This window comes from Camarhynchus parvulus, chromosome 3, assembly GCF_901933205.1.
Source record: "Camarhynchus parvulus chromosome 3, STF_HiC, whole genome shotgun sequence".
Lineage (NCBI taxonomy): Eukaryota > Metazoa > Chordata > Aves > Passeriformes > Thraupidae > Camarhynchus > Camarhynchus parvulus.
In genome coordinates, this window is record NC_044573.1 from 72,280,426 (window position 1) to 72,301,110 (window position 20,685).

The following is a 20,685-nucleotide window of genomic DNA, read 5'->3' on the forward strand; positions in this document are numbered from 1 at the left end:
CTGCCTTCCTTGGAAGCAGTAAAAAATGACCTCAGGTAGAGAGTATATGCAGTGTTCCCTATAGCACTGTAAACCTTGTTTACATGCTCACAATAAAATTCATTGAGTATTTGAAATCACAAAGGAATTCTCCATCAACACTGATCTCTGTGTTTTGTTTTGGTAGCATTTTCTCTAGGCTGAAAAAAAAAATCCTTTCCTGGGCTTTTAAAAATATTTTAATTTAATGAGTTCCATATTAGAAAAGGGGGCCCATGAGAGTGATAGTGTTGTGAGTCTGCCATCTTCTCATCCTGTGCTGTATCATCAGTTTTGGGGGTTTGGATCTTTTTCCAGAGCATCATAAAATATGTCATTGGGTGCTTGAGGATTTCTTACAGCTTGATGGGGAGGAAATACCGAATGGTTGTGGACTGGGTTTAATGATCAGTCTTGTGCTGGAGTGTTGAAAAGTTCATCTTATTAACAGAATACTTTGAATTATAAGTATTTTTTCCATGGTGTTCTCAACTTCACTTTTTTTCTGATTTTTTCTCTTTTTTTGGAGGAAGGGTGAAAGCTTTAGGAATAATGTGTGATTGGTTTTCTCCTCCTGAAAGGATATATTTCTTTCCTGAGCATAACCACTCTGCAGACATTCTGCCAGCTTGCTGTATAACTGAAACATAAATACATTTATAATTTTTGAATGTGTTAAACATTTACACAAAAGAAGGAATAGTGGGGAAAAAACTCTCACTTTTTAAGTGAACACATTTGCTTTTCATCATTCATTTAGTCAACATCTGTAATATGCAGTCCCAGGACAATGTACTTGCATGAGAAAATTTGAATATATAAGTAACATCATCAGGCTTTATATTAACTAGTTTTTTACAGCTCCCTGACACAATGTTCTGGTTTGGGAAGTCCAGGCTGTCTGTACATCCATGTAAGGGGACATTTCTCTTTCTTGCACCATTCCTGCTGGTAGCAGTTCAACAGCTGGGACACTATACCTTGATGCAGCATAAAAATTTGTGTTGATACAGACTCCAGATACCTGCTTTAGCATTTTAGATTTTTCATTTCTTTCCATCACATTTACTTATGTCACTTGTTCCACCCAGAATATTCTTGAGTATCCTTTGCATTTATAGCCCTTAAAATTTTGTGTAGGTATGATTCTCCACCCCATTACCTTTTTGCTCCCATTTTGCCATACAATTAATGTGGTTTTTTTTTTCTAAATATAACCTCTTCCAGAAACTTTATCATCCAAGCCCCTTGTTAATTTTAGGCTGTATTTGTGGCTTACTCTTGGTTGAAATCTTTCCATTTAGGATGTAGAGCACAGGATGCAATCTGCATTATCTCCCAGAGGCAGAGCTTCCTCTGGCATTTGTGATGTGTTTCCTCACTGTGTCTAACATGAAGTTGCAGAGCTTCTCTCTTGTTTGCTTTCTGCACCATATCATATTGCAGACTTGCATCTCCCACTTGTCTTTATCACTGTATTACTTGCCAAGATTTTTGTTACTCATTCATGCTTTAGATTATTTTTACTTAGCATATTTAAAAATAGTAGTAGCTTCTGAGTTTGTTCTGTGAGCTGAATAATTAAAATACCAAATTTAACTTAACCTCATTATTATACCTCTGCTTTCCAGTTCAGGAGTAGGGTGAAGGTGGGTGTTGTTTTGGGGCTCTTGTTGGTGGGCAGGTATTTTCTGAACTGCTGCTTAGGAAAACAGACACCCAAGTTGGATCTCAGAAAGGTGATTTGGCATGTACTGAAGCACCATGTCTATGGAAATTGCAGTCTAGCTACAAAAAAGGTAGTCACAGTCAGTATGAAATACCTCTAGCTTCTTGTATTATACTGCCTGTCTGCAATTCGAAGATCAAATCTTCAAACATTCACCTGATATCATAATTACTGCATATTTTCAGTTTTTACAAAAGTAATACATTCTGGTCTTCTCACTTTGCCATGTTAAGGGGACCAGTGTATTTACAGTGTTTTCAGTGCTAGAGATCATACACTGCTGTGGATGGGCCTCTTTAGAGAACATTTGCTCAGATGCTGCTTAATGGTAGCATTTTGTTTCCAAAATATTGTTTAGAAGTGTACCCTGCTGCTTCTCCGTGGAAGAGAGCTCTCATTTTGTTCTATATGATGAAGCTCCTAGTTAGAAGTTGTAGGTCCTCTGTAATTAGTGGGGAGCAGATAATTCTACTAGAAAGTGGTTTTAGATCACTTGGTATTTTTTGAGGATCTGTCCATGACAGACTTCAGTTGGGAGTCTTGGGTGATTTAACTCCTATTTCAGGCACCTCAGTTTAGAACCAGCAGTGAACTTGGATAACACTGAACCAAGATGGACTCTGAAAGGGCGAAGGTTTATTCTCAGTTATTTTCCCACCATTTCATGGTGCAATTTCAGCAGATACCATTAATATCTGTGTTTGTAAACACATACAGAGTTAGTGATGGGCTGTTCTTTCTTTGCTGAGCATCTGATGGATGATCCCTTGATAACAGAGGGGAGATCTTTATATATTTGCCAAGGTTGCCCCACAGTGTGTTTAGAATCTCATGCAGACAAAACCGATTATTAAATTTCACTGAAAAGGTCAAGGTATTTCTGAGTGATTGAGGTAAATATGCTAAGAATTGTATTTAATTTTTTTTTTGTATAAAACATACCAGGGCCCACCTGTGGCTCCTGTCAGCAAGTGGCAAATACAGCTTAGATTCCAGCCATGAATATTCTGAGACCCAAACTTGATTGCTTCACAGACGTCCTGTATTTAGAAGAATCCCTGGTCTACACTGTTTTCTAACCTGTGCCCAGATGTCCCACTGGCTTTGGCCGGAATCCTGCCAGAGAACATACTAAAAGGTGTTGGTCTTGGAGCCTAGGCTCTAGCCTGGTTTCACTTACCAGTACTGAGGTTATGATGCAGACTGGAAAACGTGGGTTTTATCACATGTTAGGAGATAACATTTTTTTGTACTGGTTTCACCTCTTTCTATTTACAGAAGACATACAAGGGGAAAAAACCGTGCTAGCTAGTGAATAAGGAGTGCCTCTGCACCCATAAAGCTCAGGTTATTGCTGTACTGACAAAGAGAACTGTTTGTTATACTGCTCTTCTGGCACAGCTCAGCTGCTCTGTGCATGTATGCATGCTTTACTGTATATGTGAATTTGCTCTTTTAGTGTAAGATGTCATTAATATTCATGTAACCAGAGTGCTGGATGGGGATCTCTAGGTATTGCTGTATTTATTCAGGGAAGAATTAGAAGCATGTACCTGAGTATGTGCACGTGTGTGTGCATGTGTTGGACTTGGCACATGCCCAAGGTAATGCCAAGGCCTAATGCCTTAGAGGTAAAGGCACTGAAGTTGTCAAGCAAAATTTAATCCAAAGTTTATGTGGGAAATGGATCTATGGACTGCTTGCATGCTTTTATGCTCAGTCCTTAAAAGTTCATTTGATTTTACATACTCACGTTTTATATCTTTGGTGCTATTGTTTGGGTGCACATGTGTCTATGTAAAAGGAAAACAGCATCCCAGCATCTTGACCTTGTAAATCATGTTCATCCTTAGGATCATTGCTCTCTGCTGCTGTCCTGTTTTGTATGTTTAAAGGTGGCATAAGGTAGTTCTGCTGAACAATAATTTCTTCAGACACTGTGAGAGAATTTCTGCCTGTGTGTCTGTGCATCCTGAATGTGCCTTCACAGCCCTGCATGTGTTGATTCCCTTCAACAACTCAATCCCTAGCTGGATCCTCAGTATGCCTATGGAAATTCTACCAGAAGGTCCTGTTATCAGCCCTGGATCCTTGATTCACTTTGTTCTCAAACTGTGACAATTCAAATACCCTTAGTGAAGTTGAGCTGACAAACATGAACATGATGCTGTTGGTGACACTCAAAAAGTCTGTTTTTCTTAGGGAGCAAGAGTTCCTTCAGCCCGTCAGAGAATTTAAGAGCGTTATTTGGTTTTACCAGCACGTTCACAGAGTTGCATATACTAACTGCATTTCTCTGGAAAATAAATTCAGCTCTTCAGGGAGCATGTTATGTGCCTCATAGAAGACATTTTGTAGAAAATTTAAAAATCTTTCCTTCTGTCACTTAATCTCACAGATTTTATATAATGGAATTAGAAGTCTGGAAAAAAGAAATAGAAAAAAATAGAATGCGTCTGATGCCAAGACACAAAGGGAAAATTCGGGCACTAAGCAACAGGAAATGTAGAAAATTTTAAAGGAACCTTTGAAATCAAGTGCACATTCCTCTGCCCTGTTCTATAGCCCCTGTGTGTTGGGAGGGGTCCATAGAAGATGTTAACAGAAGATTCTTGTGCACTAAGCAGCCACTAGTGAACTAAGCCACCATGACATTATTTGTAACAAAAAATACAAACTTTCCTACAAAATGTTGGTTATTTACAATTTTTTACATTTTTGTTTTACAGAAACAGTTTGCTTACCCAGCAAAGTAACCTTTGATTAGAGCAGAGAATTGTAATTTACCATACAGTTATTTAAAGTATTCCTGCTTTTGCAATGTATATTTTCATGTGGAATCATCTAACTTCACAAATTTCAGTTTATTTGTCTATTAAAAGCATGCTAAGACTTCTCTGTGGTGCTTAATTCTTATAAAGCACTTTGAAATAACAGTTGTAAGATCTTCTGTTAACTGTGTTTGAGATATTTGTTTTCTTACCTCTTTAATATGCCAAACATTTGTTTAGAATTACAGGAGATCCATAGGGTAAAGTAGAAGAAAATGCATACAGTATGTTTTGATTTCACACCAGGAGAAAAAAAGTGTTTTGTCATTTGTGTCCATTCTTTGGCTCTTTTGCTGTCATGAAATCCTGTGGATTTGTTGATATTGAGCTGTGACAGAGTTCACTGGTACAAAAACCAACAACATCTTAAACAGATGAAGAAGAAATTATTCAAGATTTTGAAGTAGAACTCTGTATTTTACATATTATATTCTATTAATGAGTGAGTAAAGTGAACGAGCAAACCCAGCAGGTCCTGCTGTGGGGAGAGGACAGCCCAAGCCAGCACTGTCTGGTTTATCCTGTGTGTTTTCTTGGCAATCTGCTCGGCACAGCTGTGGCAATAAAGCACAGAATACTTCCCTGATCCTCGTTGTTTTGCCTGCAAGTTTCTGCATACTGAGTAGAAGAAATTGTGTGATTAATGTGGCATTCTGTGTCAAGGGTAGACTGTAGATTACCATTAAGTGCATCATTATGTTATCTTTGAGAAATTTACTAGGTTTAACCTGACAGATAATAGCTTTTCTTCTGCCAACACAAGAGGGGAATAACAAACTAATACATGGGGTGACCTAATATATATCAAAAGAAATGCTGCTTTTAACAGAGAAGCAGCTCTTGCTTTTTGAAGGGTTTTGAAGGAATTTTAAATTAAACTTCCTCACTTGTTTTCTTTCCAGAGCTGGCTGTGTGGGTGCAGTGCTGTGCTTGGGCGCTCCATTACTGAGCACCGCATGGTGCAATGACTCTGATGTAACACATCATGGATGGTTTCCTTCCTTCTGCCCCCTCATTTGAAGTCTGAGTTCCCTTTGGGCTCTGAAATGCATAACTGGTGTGGGATCTGAGCCTTGTGATCTTTTTCGTGGTGGTTATTGTATTAACCATTTCTGCCATCCCAGTTATCAGTAATGGATTGTGCAGCAGGAGCAAGTGCTTTCCAAAAGCCTCCCTGCTCAAAAGCCAGTGAGAGACTCCAGCAACCACCACTTCTGTCATTAAAGCAGAGTGAACCAGTGATTTATTTCTGAGGAAGTTTCACTTTCTGGTATTTTCTTCAGTGGACCAGAATATTTTTATTTTATGGCTCTGATAGAGACATCTGAGCATACCTGTGGTCTGTCATGGGCAGGGGTGGTCTGTTCATTGAGATCCAAGGGACAGGACTAAGAAAGCATGGCTGTAATTAGTGTATTCACCTACTTGGAGCCTCCTCTGAAAAAAAATCTTTGAAATGGCTTTTGCTCTTTTCTGTTGGTCAGTGTTTGCCTTTTTGCATCCTGACTGCTTTTCTCTCCTATTTTATTTCTATTAGCAAAATGTCTCTCTGTATTAAGAGCAGGTGGCATGGTGTGACAGCCCTTTCCAGGCCCTGGCTGTGTAAGCGAGCTCAGAAGGCACATGCCTGGGGCTGAGTCTGCAAACTTTCTTGTGTAATCAAAACCGGCTGATTTCAAAAGCATTGACCTCCTGTTGTTGGCATTGAAGGACTTAACTGCTCTGAAAATTAAGTGACTTCTTTCAGTACTGGTTGTAAGTGGCATCCAGTTTTCAAGCATGATTTTACATTCTCAGCACTGTCATTTACCAGTCCCTTAAAGAAGTAGTATTACCCATTCAAACTTCAAATTGTAGCTGAAGAATATATTTCAACTCATTCAGTAGAAGGCACTAGTGGAAAATATTACTGTGGGGGTGTTTTTAACTTTATCCAATTTGCATGCTTGTAGTGTTTTTATAAGGAAACCATTGAAACATTTTACAAAAATCCTTTGCTGGTGTGGTTGAGACTATTAAATTGTGCAGTGTTAAACAGCAACTTACTGGAAATTTAATGGTTTGGCTTTTTTGTACTCTGTTCTCATTTTAATAAAAACAAAACAACTTGCAATTTTTACTTCAAATCCAAACCCAAGTTTGGACATAACCCTTATGCAGTGAAGCTGTGAAGATACTCAGTTGTCATTTTGTCATGTTGCTTTGGATAGATTTAGATAAAAGCTCAATTGAAAGCCTGGATGTACAGGAATGTATGTGTGGAATCTTGCTAGAAGCCTTTGCTTTATTCTTTAATATTTATATGGACCAGTGATCCTGGGAAGTGAATCATACTCATTGGGGATTCTTCCTAAACAAAGCACCTTGATAAATACCATGCTGTTATGGAATGGGTGTTTAATATTCCTTGTTTTGAGAGCTCACTTTTCCTGTAAAATAAGTAGTTTCTCTTCCCTCTGTGTTCTAAAATTTACTGTGCAGGTCATACATTCCTGAAGTTAATGGACTGATTGCTCTAGATACAGAAATATATAAACAGTGTCAAAAGGGAAACTCCCCAAGCCCCCACGCCTTCCTCCTGTGGTGTGTGTTGAAAGAATCAAGAGCAGAACATTCTGAGCTGGTTTGTTCTCTGGATGCATGCTCAGGCCATGCACCATTTCATTCTCTCTGTGATATATACACACTGCTAGACGAGGGAGTAGGACCTGCCGTGGCACCCACATGAGTTATGTGAAGAGTTTGCAGGTAATGTTAGCTTTTGGTTCTTAACAAAATGTGGGACTTCTGAGACACTGCGTCAGATGGCCCTTGAACCATATGGGGTTTGAGCCCTGTGAAATGTAGAGTTAAAAATTAATGATTAAATAGAAGCAGCTGCCTTTGGTGACTACACAAAAGAACATCTATTCCTTGAATAGTGAACTTTAGTGTAGGTGCTGTCCTGAATGTTGAAATCTCACTTAGCATGATAAGTGAATAACTGGTAAATAAATTGGCCAGTTGTACAAATACTGTTGTTTGTCACAATCATCAATGGTGACAATTACAGTATAATTTAAGAGTGCTTGTACTGTTTTTAGTGGGTTGACCAAAGCAGAGTCAAGGATAGCTGGTACAGCCCTCAGCAACTCCTGGACACGAGGTGTGTTTGCCTTCAGTCGAATCACTGGCCAACTTCCTGTACTCCCTGGATCCATTTGAGTTTCTGTTTCCAGAGTCTTCTCTTGCTCAGCTCTCTGCCTTTCCATGTGCTTAACAGATAAATATTACTGGACTTTGAACTGGGGGTAGTTTAAACTAGGTGAATCTGAATGTTACTCTCTAATATTGTTAATATGTGTGCATTATAATTAAACTTAGATATATGTATGATAAAATATACTATATTTTATTATATAAATAAATATTTGTAATACTTTTTGTATTTTGACTGATGGTTTTCTCAAGAAACTTAAATGAATTATGAGGAGGGTTACTATAAATAAAAGGATCATTAACCTTTGCACATTATTTAATGGTATTTATGTGTCGTTCATAGTTATGACAATACGTGGTGGTTATGATAGCCAGTGTCCTCCATTTTCAGAATAACTGGTTTTATAATAATTCTGAACATTTTAACTTGAATATAATTCTGTGCCATCTATCTGATTTCAGCTAGTGTAAACTGTGTATAGATAAATTCCAGGCATTTAAAAAGTAAAAAAAACAAAAATTATTAACTGATGGTGAGCATTTGAATATTATTAATTTCCTTAATTTTACCTGAATATTTCTACTTCATTTATTTCAATACACAAATAGGACATGCTTTTTTATATGTGTCATTATAACAAAATGGGTTAAATCTCATATCTACATTTCTGTTGCAAAGAAGTTGAACTAAATCTTTTAAGCAATTCTGCAGCCAAATGCACATTTCAAGATCATGGCTTGGGAATTCAACAGTAAATTAAGAAATGGTGGATAAATGTTTGAAAAATAGGAATTTTACATTTCTCTGTTATTGTCTGCAAAAGATTTAAAAAAGAAATTAAATAAAATTATCCTCCATTTATTAAATTTGTGGGTCATTACAAAATGCAGGAATGTACAGGATGGGGTAACAGTTTTCTTGGTTTCTCCCTTTTCTGCCAAGGTTTAGCAGCTTTCTCTGTGGTTAGTACAGCCATCCAAGCAACTAATCCTATATCTATAAACTGCAATGTCAAAGGATTAAAGTGTGCCTGGGAACGCAGGTCAAATCTGCTTTAGATCACAACAGTTTGGGTTCAGCTCCTAGCTGAAATATCACAAAACTACCATGTAATTTAGTACAAGTTTTGCATTCCAATACTTCAGCTGCTGGTTGCCTTTAATAAAAAGAGGCCCAGGATTGATTTCCCTGAGAAGGTATTTTTCTTTGTCTCAAACCAAAGCAGTATCAGCTGGAAAGCAGAAGGATTTATTAAAATAGTTCTGTATTTTTATATAAATAACTCTTTCAAATTCTGCTTTTAAAATTCTGTAAGAAGTATAGTTTCTGATGGTGGATGCATGACACAGAGGTTTCCCTTCCCTCTCTCTGTCTGGCTGAACACAGTGACCTAGGAGATGGGGGGCAGTGGTGACACAGCCGGTTTGTCTCCTCTGGGACTTCTCCACCTCTCCATGTGCGCCAGAGTGACAGCTGTGAGGCTCTGCAAGAACAGTAACCAGAACAATGGTTCACCTGGCTTGAAGGTGTTGCTGAAGTTGTTAGTCTACAGCCTGCTTCCATAAAAATTGCTACCATGAAAAACAAAGACAAGTCATTTTCCTTCAGACTCCTTCTGAAGGAAACAGACTCACTTCTTACGGAAGCCTGCTGTCTCCCTGAGCTGGGTTAAAGATGTGAACAGAAAGCCTCCTGTCTTCCCACCCTGGTACAGCTCTTGGATTATTATCCATTATTGATTATTCAGGTAGATAGCAATGAAATTGCAACAAGCAGCCCAAGGACAATCAAGAGAGACTTCAGGGCCTTGGGACAACTGGTTAAGGAATCAAAAGCACAGCTAGTATTCTCTGTCCTTCCAGCTGCAGGGAATGATGAGGGAAGAAACAGGAAGAGCCAACAGATCAGTACCTGACTCTGACCAGTTGTTCTCTGAGTATCCAGACATGGACAGTGAGCAGAATGAAGCCCCCATAATCTATGGGGAAATAGTGACCTCTGCCCAGCACAGACACACTGTTGTCAGTGACCAGCAGGATGAGGGCAGTGATTGTCACCCTGTACTGGGCAATGTTGAGGCCATGCCTTGAGTGCTGAGTTCAGTTTTGGGCCCCTTTCCCATGATAGGAAAGACATTGAGGTGCTGGAGTGTGTCCAGAGAAGGACAGGAGAGCTGGGAAGCACAAGTCTGATGAGGAGTGGCTGAGGGAGGTGAGTGGAGAAAAGGAGTTTCAGGGGGACCATATTGCTCTACAACTACCTGAAGGAAGATTGTGGCCAGGTGGGCATCAGTCTCTTCTCCCAAGGAGCAAGTGATAAGACAAGAGGAAAAGGCTTGAAGTTGTGCCAGGGGAGGTTTAGATTGGATATGAGGAAAAATTCCTTCGCAAAAAGGGTTGCCGAGCACTTAATAGGCTGCCCAAGGGAAGTGGTTTATTCACTGTCCCTGGAGGTATTTAAATGACGTATAGATGTGGCACTTGAGAATATGGTTTATTTGTGTATGTGACAGTGCTAGGCTAACAGTTGGACTCAGTGATCTTAAAGACCTTCTCCAACCTAAAGGATTCTGTGATTTTATTATATTTCCTGAATTTTTGCAGTTTGTTCTGTTACAATGCCCAGATTGTGTAAGGATCTCTGGGTGGCATTCCCTGCCTTCCATTGGAGGGCTGCTGGGACTGGGAGTGCTGCACACAGGTGTACATCAGCTGCATCTCATCTGGGAGTAAAGAAAATGATCAGAAAATATATTTTACAAAAATAATAATCTAATTTGCACAACATGTAGAATGATATGCACTAAGCAGACATATGTAACTACATTTATTGATATTGAGTCACCAAGAAAGCCCAGCTGTTTATACCTTAGTATCTACCAATGCAATATCCAGATCCTCTCTTATTTTTTTTTATTGATACTTCTGTTAGGTAGGGCTGTGTCTCTTAGAGGGTTATTTCTATATGAGTTATTGCAATATATTTTTACTTCCAAAAAAAAGTTGCAATTATTCTTTTAGAATATTTGCTTGATATTAGCATTGAAATATAACTATGAGTAAATGTATTAACTCACTTTCTATTAGTATGGGTGGGTGTGACTTTAATTAGTTTCTTTTTATTTTAAAGCTATAGTGTATTATTATAACATAAACTAATTACCACCTTCAGAATGTCTATTTCATTATAAGATATAAAAAGCAATATTTTATGCCAGCGTACCCACTGTAGTGAAGAGGCTGTATGCTGACCAAGTTTACCTGTATTAAGCTGCAAATTGAAAACCCTGTATGTTGTCAATTTTTAAAGTTACCATCACAGCAGCTGACATTTTAAAATTTGTTTGGTTGGTTTACTTAGAGAAAGCAGTTTACCATGTGAAATGAAAAGCAGTGTATTTTTCCAGAGATAAAAAGCCCGCCGGGACAGAGCGGAGGGCTCCTGCCTGCTGCCCTCTGCTGGGGTTAGTCCTGCTGGTGCTTCCAGAGGCCACTCACCTCTTGAGTTCTTATCATAAAACGTAATTTTGTAACTGTGTACTTGTTTGCTTTATGTTTTAAAAAACTGAATCTGGGCACATCACTCACCTTTGGGGCAATGTGCCTGGAAGCTCAGTCTCATTGAGACTCATGTAAAGGTTGGGTCTGAGGGCTGGGCTGTGCTGCTGTGCCTGGAAGCTCAGTCTCACTGCGATGGAGACTCATGTAAAGGTTGGGTCTGCAGGCTGGGCTGTGCTGCTGTGCCCTTGCTGACGGTGCTTTCTGTGCCCTGACAGGTCCTGCGCTCCGTGCTGCTGTTCCCGACCATCGAGCGCATGGCTCAGTCCCCGCAGGGCAAGCTCATGACGCCCCTGCTGTGCAAGCTCCGCTACGCTCTCTACATGCCCGTGTTCCTGCTGTCCTTCCTCCCCGAGGGAGTCAAGGCCTCCCTGGTCAGATTTGCTCTGCGGGGGATGAAGACCTGTGATGAGTCTTCAATAACAACCTCCATAAATCTCTTCAGTGTCGACTGCATTGGTGAGCACCTTTCTGTGTTAAACCATCTTTTGTATTTTGTTCATTTAGTAAATGTCGATTTAGTTTTTTAATATTAAAGCATGAGTTTTGAGGAATAACAGATCTGGTCTTTTCTAAAACTAAGACCATGGGTACAGGAAAGTCTCATATGAGTAAATTTAAAAAAAATCTTAAAAGCAAAATAACAAAATATTTTCAAAAAGAATATATATTTCTTAAGCAAACTGACCTATACTACTGACGTGATTTCTCATGTGATTAAAACACTCTTTTTACAATCTACTTTATGTGACTTACGTCTGCTTACTTTTTGCATTTCATTCATATTGGATGGTGAATGTAAATCAGTAATCAGTTTCACAAAGAGTTCTTTGCATCTGTTTTTATTAAGCTGTTTTAGCCAGCTGCATAGACTCTTGTCATCTGAATTGGAATATTGGTAAATTTAGAAAAGGACCTTCAGTCTACAAAGACTTATAGAAGTTACTTTATGCACTCAATTTCAGCACTTTTTTGGGCACAAAGAGAAAGATTAACGCTCCTCCGGTGCATATTGTACACATATTTTACACATTCTAGCAAGAGAAACAACCTTAAGAAGCAGAATAATTTCAGATATATTATGTTAAGTTTAGAATGAAAACCAGAACGTGAATTGTGCTATACTCCAGGTATTTTGGTAAGTTAACAGTTTAAAACAATTTGGAATGGAATTGACATGCTAACGCAGTAATAATAGCAAGAAGGAAGTTTTGATTGCATTAATAGTAGTAAAAACACATTCCTACATTTCCAGTTGGGCTCTGTCTTCTATCAGTTAAATTTTACTTACTAATCATCCAAACAGATGTGCCAGAGTAACTGGGATTGCAGTGAGGGGCTGTGCCTTTCATGGGTCTGTGGCTCTGTGTGGGAGGCTCCCTATAGGACTGTAGGGTTTGTGCTGCCAGCCTGGACAGCCCCACTTTTGTTGTACAGCCTGGACATAATGACAGTCACTTCCTTGCAGTGCCCTGTGCCTGACAAAAGCAGACTCCTGGTTGCTAATACACATTTCTGATTGAACTCCTATAGCTTGTGGCTCTAGTTCCTATTAATTGATGACAGTTTCGTGGTGACCAAGGAGAAAGCAAGCATGCAGTCATACCTACACGAGGTGTTCAAGTGTCTTCCTTTGATAGTTTTGTCTCAGAAAAAGGTATGTGGGGGTCTCTGAGGTCACATCTCCACAAGCCAGGAATCCTTTTCTGGTCCCCACAGATAAACTTTTACATCTAAAATACAGGTTATGCACATCCAGGGTTGTATTGGAAATGGTCCTTGGCCTGTGTTAACCTCCCAAAAAGCAGGGCCAGCCATTGTTTGTATGTGTTGTTTGGCCCAGGCCACAGTGCAGCAGCAGGAATAATTGAACAGAACAGATTTTGTGTTCTGCTGTTGGAGGCTGACCCTCTGAGCTCTTTAGTCCCCGGGTGAATGAGCTGGGTTGCTGTGTGCCTGTCAGCCTGTTGTAATTTCCTCTGTGAACCAGTGTCTGACCTGTGTCCTAGCTGTAAGGTAAATTGAGGCAAGAGACCAGGCTGAAGGCTCTTCACTCATGGGGTGTGTTCTCTGCCTATATTCAGTTTGTTGCCTGAATTAATTCTACCAGAATGAAAACCCCTGGGAGCCAAAGTCTTGTAAAACTTGCATAAATAGGCCTTATTGATGCAACTAGTTCTTTTGGGCTCGTGATAGCATCTCTCTCAAGCAGAATTCCCCTTTGGTTTGCATCTTTGGAAACGGATGGTGTTTTACAGCCCAGTGACTCAGGACCACATGCGTGGATTAATAATCTTCGAGCATCCGGATATTGCCTGTTAACCTTCTCTTTTATTGTTTGAGGACAATAGAAAATGTTACCATTCAGCAAAAATTTGCTAAATCTAGCACAACAACTGAGTGTGTCTTATGAGACTGCTCATCTGTGAATTACTGAAGCGTCTGAATTTGTGGTAGATGCTTTTCTGAACATTTCCCCTAATAAATTACTAGATATAGTTCAGAAACATTCAGCAAATGAGGTTGTTTCTTCTCTCCAGGAAGGTTGCATGTCAACTCATTAAAAATATACATATTGCCTTTGGCATGTAATTCTGTTGCATTACTGTAATTGTAATAAAAGCTGTGATTAAGGGCAGAAAAGATGGTAAAAGTTTCCTTAAATCTAATACGTCCGTTAAAACAACCCAACCTGCCAGGGATTTGTTACCACATCCAAAGCTTAGTCACAACAATGTTTTCTCTCCTCTGAAAGGAAATGAGATTTGAAAACTTAATTAGAACAGAACTCTAAGACCAAGTGCTTCTCCCATTGACACTGAGAGTGAAAAGCTCCATTCAGTTGCTGCAGGATCAGGCCCTTGGCTGAAAGAATCAGTGAAGGAAGAATTATGTTACCTATTATTGCCCCACTTCCAAATTATGTTTGTTCCTGCTTCTTATCCAAGCACGTCTTTCTGTTGTTCTAACTCCATAGTTGTTGATATATGGAAGCCCCAGTTACACAGCAAGAGGAATTGTGATGACACTGTCCAGAAAGGGAACATAATAAAATGTCTTGTCCCAAAGAGGAAACAGCACAGAAGGAGAAGAGACAGCAGGGACTGTAAAGAAGATGGATTGTAAGGAGGGATGGGAGTGTATAAATAATAAAGGACCTATAAGAAACAAGCAAAAGGGGCTGAAGGGCCTTTGCTTACCTGGTTTAACTTCTAGCAAAGATATCTTAGGGCAGAAAAAGCATTATAATAAACAAATAAGCATTTGGGTACTTGTATTTATGAACTTAGGAGATCAATAGACAGAAATATTAAACGTTAGTGACCCTGACTTATCTGAAACATTGTCACTCTGTTTATTCAAGCTAGCAAAACAAGGCTACCCCTATCTAACACAGCAGTGGTGGTTCTACAAATCATCTATAGTCCTGAAATGCTGGAATACTTTGGCACTCCAGTGCCCTGAAATTTGTAAACATTTTTTTGGTGACAGATGCCAGTAGCAGACTTACAGTGACAGTAAACCATTCTATCTACATGGAACAGGATTTATTGTCCAGCCGTTTGACTGGCAAACTTCCTCCATTTGTTTCTGTAAAATTTCCACAAAAGCACAGACATTACATAATGGGTAAACACTGCACAGCTTTTTCGAGAGGCAGGCTCGCAGGTCAGAGGTTAATGTCTGGATGACAGGGAAGATACAGATAAGCACAATAGCAAGAAAAACCTCTAACTGGCCCAAATGAGGTGGGTCCTTTGTGATCTTGAACCTGTGACTTCCCTGGAGGAATCTCCCTGTTTGTTTAACCTGGTCGGGGAGCAGGGGAGCACTGCAGCCTGGGGCAGGGTGAGGTCTGCTTTGTACTGTTGGGGCAGGTTAGGAAGGAGGGGACTCAGAAGCCTGAAACAAGGCTATCAGATTCATTTAGGCTGTCACGTAAGTGAAAGCTGGAAATAAGAGATGCCTAGTTAATTTAAGCATCCAACAGAAGCTGTAAAACAAATAATTAAGATAAAACTCCAGAGTTGTGTTTCAAATTTTATCTTGTTCCAAGTGTGGAAACATTCAGATTTCATGTGGAGGGTTTAAATTTCCCTTGTTTTACAGAGGCAAAAGGGCTATAGCAGTTTCAAGCACTCCACAGGACTGTAAAGGAAGCAAGTCCCAGCTGAGGTATTGAGGCTTGTCTCCCAGCAGTAGCTGCTTCTCCCTCTGAGATGTACAGGATGACAAAATTAAATCCCTGAGATGCCAGAGAGTAAAAGATTTTATTGTGGGATACATTTTACACAACTATAAAATAGCATCTTTGAGATAAATTTACATCAAAAGCCAGTAAAATGTAAGGTTCCAGTTGTTATGAAAATGGAACAGCACTTTTGACATTGACGACTCAAGTTATTTTAAAAGTTTATTTCTAGGAAGCCAACTAGGAGGTAGCATTTGGGTTTGAATTACCCAGCCTCAGGAGTTATCATGGCTTGAGATCTGTTTCTATTCTAATTCTTTTTATTTATCAGAGAAATTTGAAATGTGACATTATGGTTGGTCTTCATCTGATCACTATGAACATCATGCTGTCTGAGTAGCTGGCTTTAAAGCAGGAAAGGCGAATCACACCCTGCGATGACTGATGCATTTTACTGATCACAGAGGGACTGTCTCTACTAGAAACCAAAAGCAGAGGGAGATAAATGTCACTCAGAATCCACTGATTGTTCTTTTTGCTTCAGATACCAGAAAACAATGTGTTTCAGATTTTCTATGCAGCTTTTACCCTTGCTGCTAGGAGAGTCAGATATCTCATACTTTATCTGCATTAGAATTTACAGATGCTGATTTCTAGTGAGAGTCATGTTGTTTGTTTCCTGCCTTCTTTGAAAACTCATTTTACATTTTCACCTCAATTTCCTGACAAGTAAGATGGGAAATTTTTGGAGTTCTTTTTCTGGGACTGAAGTGCTGTGAAAATACCCATCTAACCAAAATGCTTGGGTAAGGACAGTGCATCATGTTGTGTTCTTGGAACTCAGTAGCACCTCCACCTATTCTGCTTGTATTTTTCAGATATAAAAACCAGTGCTTAAGGTATTAGGTAAGCACTTGATAAAAACTTTCACATGAAATGGTGAAATAAGAGGTTTTGCCCCTGAAAAAATGTTTTAAGAAGCTGTGTAATTGCACAGCTAAAATTTAGTTTACTTTTCTTTCTTGCTCTGCTTTTTAAATTAAAATGCAACAGAAATTATGATGAGCAGATGGAAATTCAGCACAGAAGGCATAGTTCTATTGATTTTTATTTTGTGTTGTGGAAAAAAATCAGAAGAGCTCTGCCTTCCATGTTGAATGGAACAAAACCCATCCATTGAGGCATACACAGCCAAGGAGGATATGCACATTATGTACTTGTCTAGGTTTTATTTTTCAAATGCTGAACCGGCATGTTTAAAAAAGAACCCCGTGTTCAAGACAATGGATGAGCTATTGGCCAGCATCACATAGCTGGTCAGCAGCAGAGCTCTACATAGACCTGCATCCCAGGGCAGCAAGTTGATCTACTGAACCTGCCTAGCCACTAGTTTAACCTAAAAATACGTATATGGTTGTTAGTCATGAGCAGCTTCCCCAAACCACACTGGCCAGACAGGCTGGTGCATGCAGTGCTTTTTAAAATAGACAGAAACTGATACTACACAGGATTTCAGGTAGCACCTTGCAATCTCACACCTACATCTTGACCATCCTACCATCATTATCTGCATATTGGCACTTTATTTTTCCTGGGCCAGTACAAACCCCCCTGAATTCAGGGGAAGGACTCCCTTCTGCAGTAGGCTCATGCCTTTTGAATGAGACCTGTCTGCCGAAACTCCCCCAAGGAATATCTGAAGTAGAACTCATGGCTCTGATATAACTTGTATTTACTGGTTAGAAATTTAGTAAGCTTTCCCTACACTCTGGGCACTGGGTAACTGTGCAGATCTTTGAACCCAGACCAGAACATTTTCAAGCTGGTTTTCCAGGCTGATGGAAATCCAAGTCCTGGTAGTAAAAAGTGATTGCTTTATTTCTTCTGATGAATGTACGTTGTAGATAACTTCTGGCTACAATGCAGAAACCATTTCAAGGATGTTTTATATTTAAATATGTGTAGAATTTCAGACATGATGGATAGCCAGACAAAATTTCATGGTGAACAGAAATTACTGACATGGTACATAAATTCCATCTGCATAAACTAAACCATGTTACATCTGTGCAGTATATCACAGGTGAGCAAAAACAGTGGAGCTCAGCAGGTCTCCTCTCTTCCTATGTGCATTCTTTGATGCTCAGTGGGACAGAAAGAGGTCAGAAATTATACAACAGATAGTCTCTCCCTCTTCACTAACATTTGATTAATTAGGCTTCAAGAGAAGTCTGTCCTTGAAATCAGGTAACTCTATAGCCGTCTCCTGCAAGATGTTTTTTGCCTCTGAATTTGCTCTGCTTTGGTAGCCCAGTAGCCTGGCCCAGTGTGCAAAACCCTCTGGTCCTGCAGCGTTTCTCAGCAGCCTCTTGTGTCACAGTTGAGTCCTAGCCCCTTCTGACATTTTAAGTGATGATCGTAATATGTGTTTCTGCAAAGTGTTTAAGAGCGTGTTTCCTTACCTGTGGAAACACAGTAATATTTTATCACCTGCTTCTCAGGAAAAGGCGCCAAAGAATAACAGTCTTTAATATTTTCATGTTTCCTTTGCTACTGTTTATTTTCCTGTGTGATGCCTGACTAAAATGTTTGTTTAATGTAGTCGGACAACTCACCTTACCAAGGCAGCACTTAAGCTGATGGAAAAACCTCACATCTGCTCTATTCTTTCTGTGTGAATCAACTTTTCCTTATTTCAGAGTGGGATGCTCATATTAAATTACTGGAGGAAGGCAATGACTTTTATGTATTTATAGTCCTATTTATTTATTAAAGTTAATCTGCTTCATAATTTACCCCATTTCCAAAAGAAAGAAAGGTGTTTAATGAGGACTTTTATTACTTGCAAAAGTTTTTACTTTCCTGTGAAAGCCTTATGAAAATAACAGTAATAATGTGGAAATTTCTCATTTGGTCTGTTTCTGTTAATTATTCCTCTCTTTCTTCTTGGGGGAAAACCCAACATAAAAAACTCCCATCATAAATATTACTCATAAGGCGTGAATATTTTGATAGTGGAACTGCTGATCATTTCCATGAAATGTGAGGCACAGTTGGGATTTGGTTGGGGAAGAGGAGATTGTTTATTCACCCCTGGTGAGGCTTCATCCCCAGGGACACGATTTACGCCCACAAATTTACAGTGAGTCTAATGATGTGTTGCAAATGGCATGAAAAAGGAAGAGGTAACATCAACAAAGCAGAAAGGATGTTGAAAATAAGTATATGCCAGTGAAGTGCTACCAGCTACAGTTGCTTTGTGTTAAACTATGCCAGACAGTTATCTGCATATTGGCACTTTATTTTTCCTGGGCCAGTACAAACCCCCCTGAATTCAGGAGAAGGACTCCCTTCTGCAGTAGGCTCATGCCTTTTGAATGAGACCTGTCTGCCGAAACTCCCCCAAGGAATATCTGAAGTAGAACTCATGACTCTGATACAACTTGTATTTACTGGTTAGAAATTTAGCTTGATTCATCAAACTCCTTCATCATGCAGTACCAGCAAAGCACTTAAACTCATGCTAAATCCATACCCGTGGGTAAACTCTAGACATTTGTCTTGGAATAAGTTTTTTTTCTGAAAATGACATTTACAAAGCTGGTAATTAGTTTAGTACCTGTTATTCCATGTGACTGAAGGGGACACTGGTTTGGATTTAATTCCTATGATCAGCTAAAACAATGTGGCAGTCGACTTTGCTGCTGCTCCTTGTCATGAAGATGTCCAGCACTCAACAATTCTATAATGTGACAATACTGATAAGGAGAAAATTCCTGCAGAATCTTCATGGATCTGGGGAGTAAATGCTGGCTTTTCTTAAGCAAACCCAGTGGCACAGGAGATTGCTTGCTGCTTAGTGCAAAGGTCAGGTCTATTTAAAGTGAGCTTTAAAAGAATGGATTCTGTTTATGAGGTACAAAGTGGTATAAAGTCCACGTTTCTTATGAATCAAAGCCACTCCAGTTGTAAGAATGTTCACCTTTTTCAAAGGATGGGTGATCCAGATGTTGAATTTCATGAGGCTTCCTCAAGGAAGAATCAGCCCCAGGTCCCAGTCCAGAAGGGCACTTAAACTGACCTCCATGTAGCTACTCCCAGGCTTGACCCCTGTCTAGCAAAGCAAGGTAATCCCACAGAGCTCAGTCAAGAACCACAGGGTGGAGATGCTGAATTGCTGCAGACAGTGTCCATCCTGGCCATTCCTTATGGACTGAGCACCACCTACAGCAGACCCTTCTGTGTCCCTCTTGCAGACACTTTCCATAACCAGAGTCTGGACGCTGGCAGAACTCCCAGCATCACAGCCATCTGCCACAGAATAAGAGCTTAAGCTGGAGATGAATTTTTCTACCTAAGGGACAGTTCTATCATTTGAAGATGATGGGAGTTGTTCCAAAGTAACTTCAGGCAGGATTAAGCCTGTGGACATTTCAGTTTTCCTTCACATATGCCACTTCATCTGCACATGCTTCATCACACAAAGTAAATGAGTGTTTTTCACACTCTGCAACAAAGCATCTATTGTTTGCAAAGCACCTGGGTATAATTGTTGAATAACTTTTTATTTTTGCCTTTAGCCTCTACTCTGCTTTCTCAAACACAGCTGACTGATTTTCTTGTGTAGTTCTGCTCTTCCTGCAACTGTAGTACCAAGCAGATTGGAGAAGCTGGTCCATAACAATTGCAGCTGTTTCTGCCTCTTCATGTCCATCATGGTTATACATTAACTGCTATGTTTGCATTCTAAATTCAAGTGTAAACTTCAGCAGACCCCAAAGTCAATGTTTATATCTTGTAAACCTCTAAACATCAACATTTTATCTAATGTGTCTGTGCATGTGTGGAAGCACATGTTCCTGCATTAGTCATCCTTGATACAGAGCAGTTCCTTCTGTTTGATGTTTTAAACAATAAGTTATACGATATTTCCAAGATTGCTGTTGGCAATAATTACCGGCAGAAAATATGTTTTCCTCATAGGAAATTACAGTGCTGTTTGGTATTATTAGTTCTTACCACTGTTTTCTGACTCCTTCAGAGGAATGACAGACATTGCTTCCTCAAGAGCAAAGGATAAACTGGAAATGTAACTAATGTTACACTTCACTGAAGAACCTTACAGTAAGGCCGGCAACTTACCAGGAAAAAAATGTGAT

At 39.5% G+C, this 20,685-nt stretch overlaps 1 protein-coding gene across 1 annotated transcript in view; it reads left to right on the forward strand.

The window, feature by feature from the left end:
- The window catches only part of LDAH (lipid droplet associated hydrolase), a 112,497-nt gene that overhangs the window by 60,825 nt on the left and 30,987 nt on the right, over positions 1–20,685 (forward strand). The window contains exon 5 of the mRNA XM_030945114.1: positions 11,553–11,793. Within this exon, the coding sequence (XP_030800974.1) occupies positions 11,553–11,793 (241 nt within the window). The remainder of the gene's footprint in view (positions 1–11,552; positions 11,794–20,685) is intronic.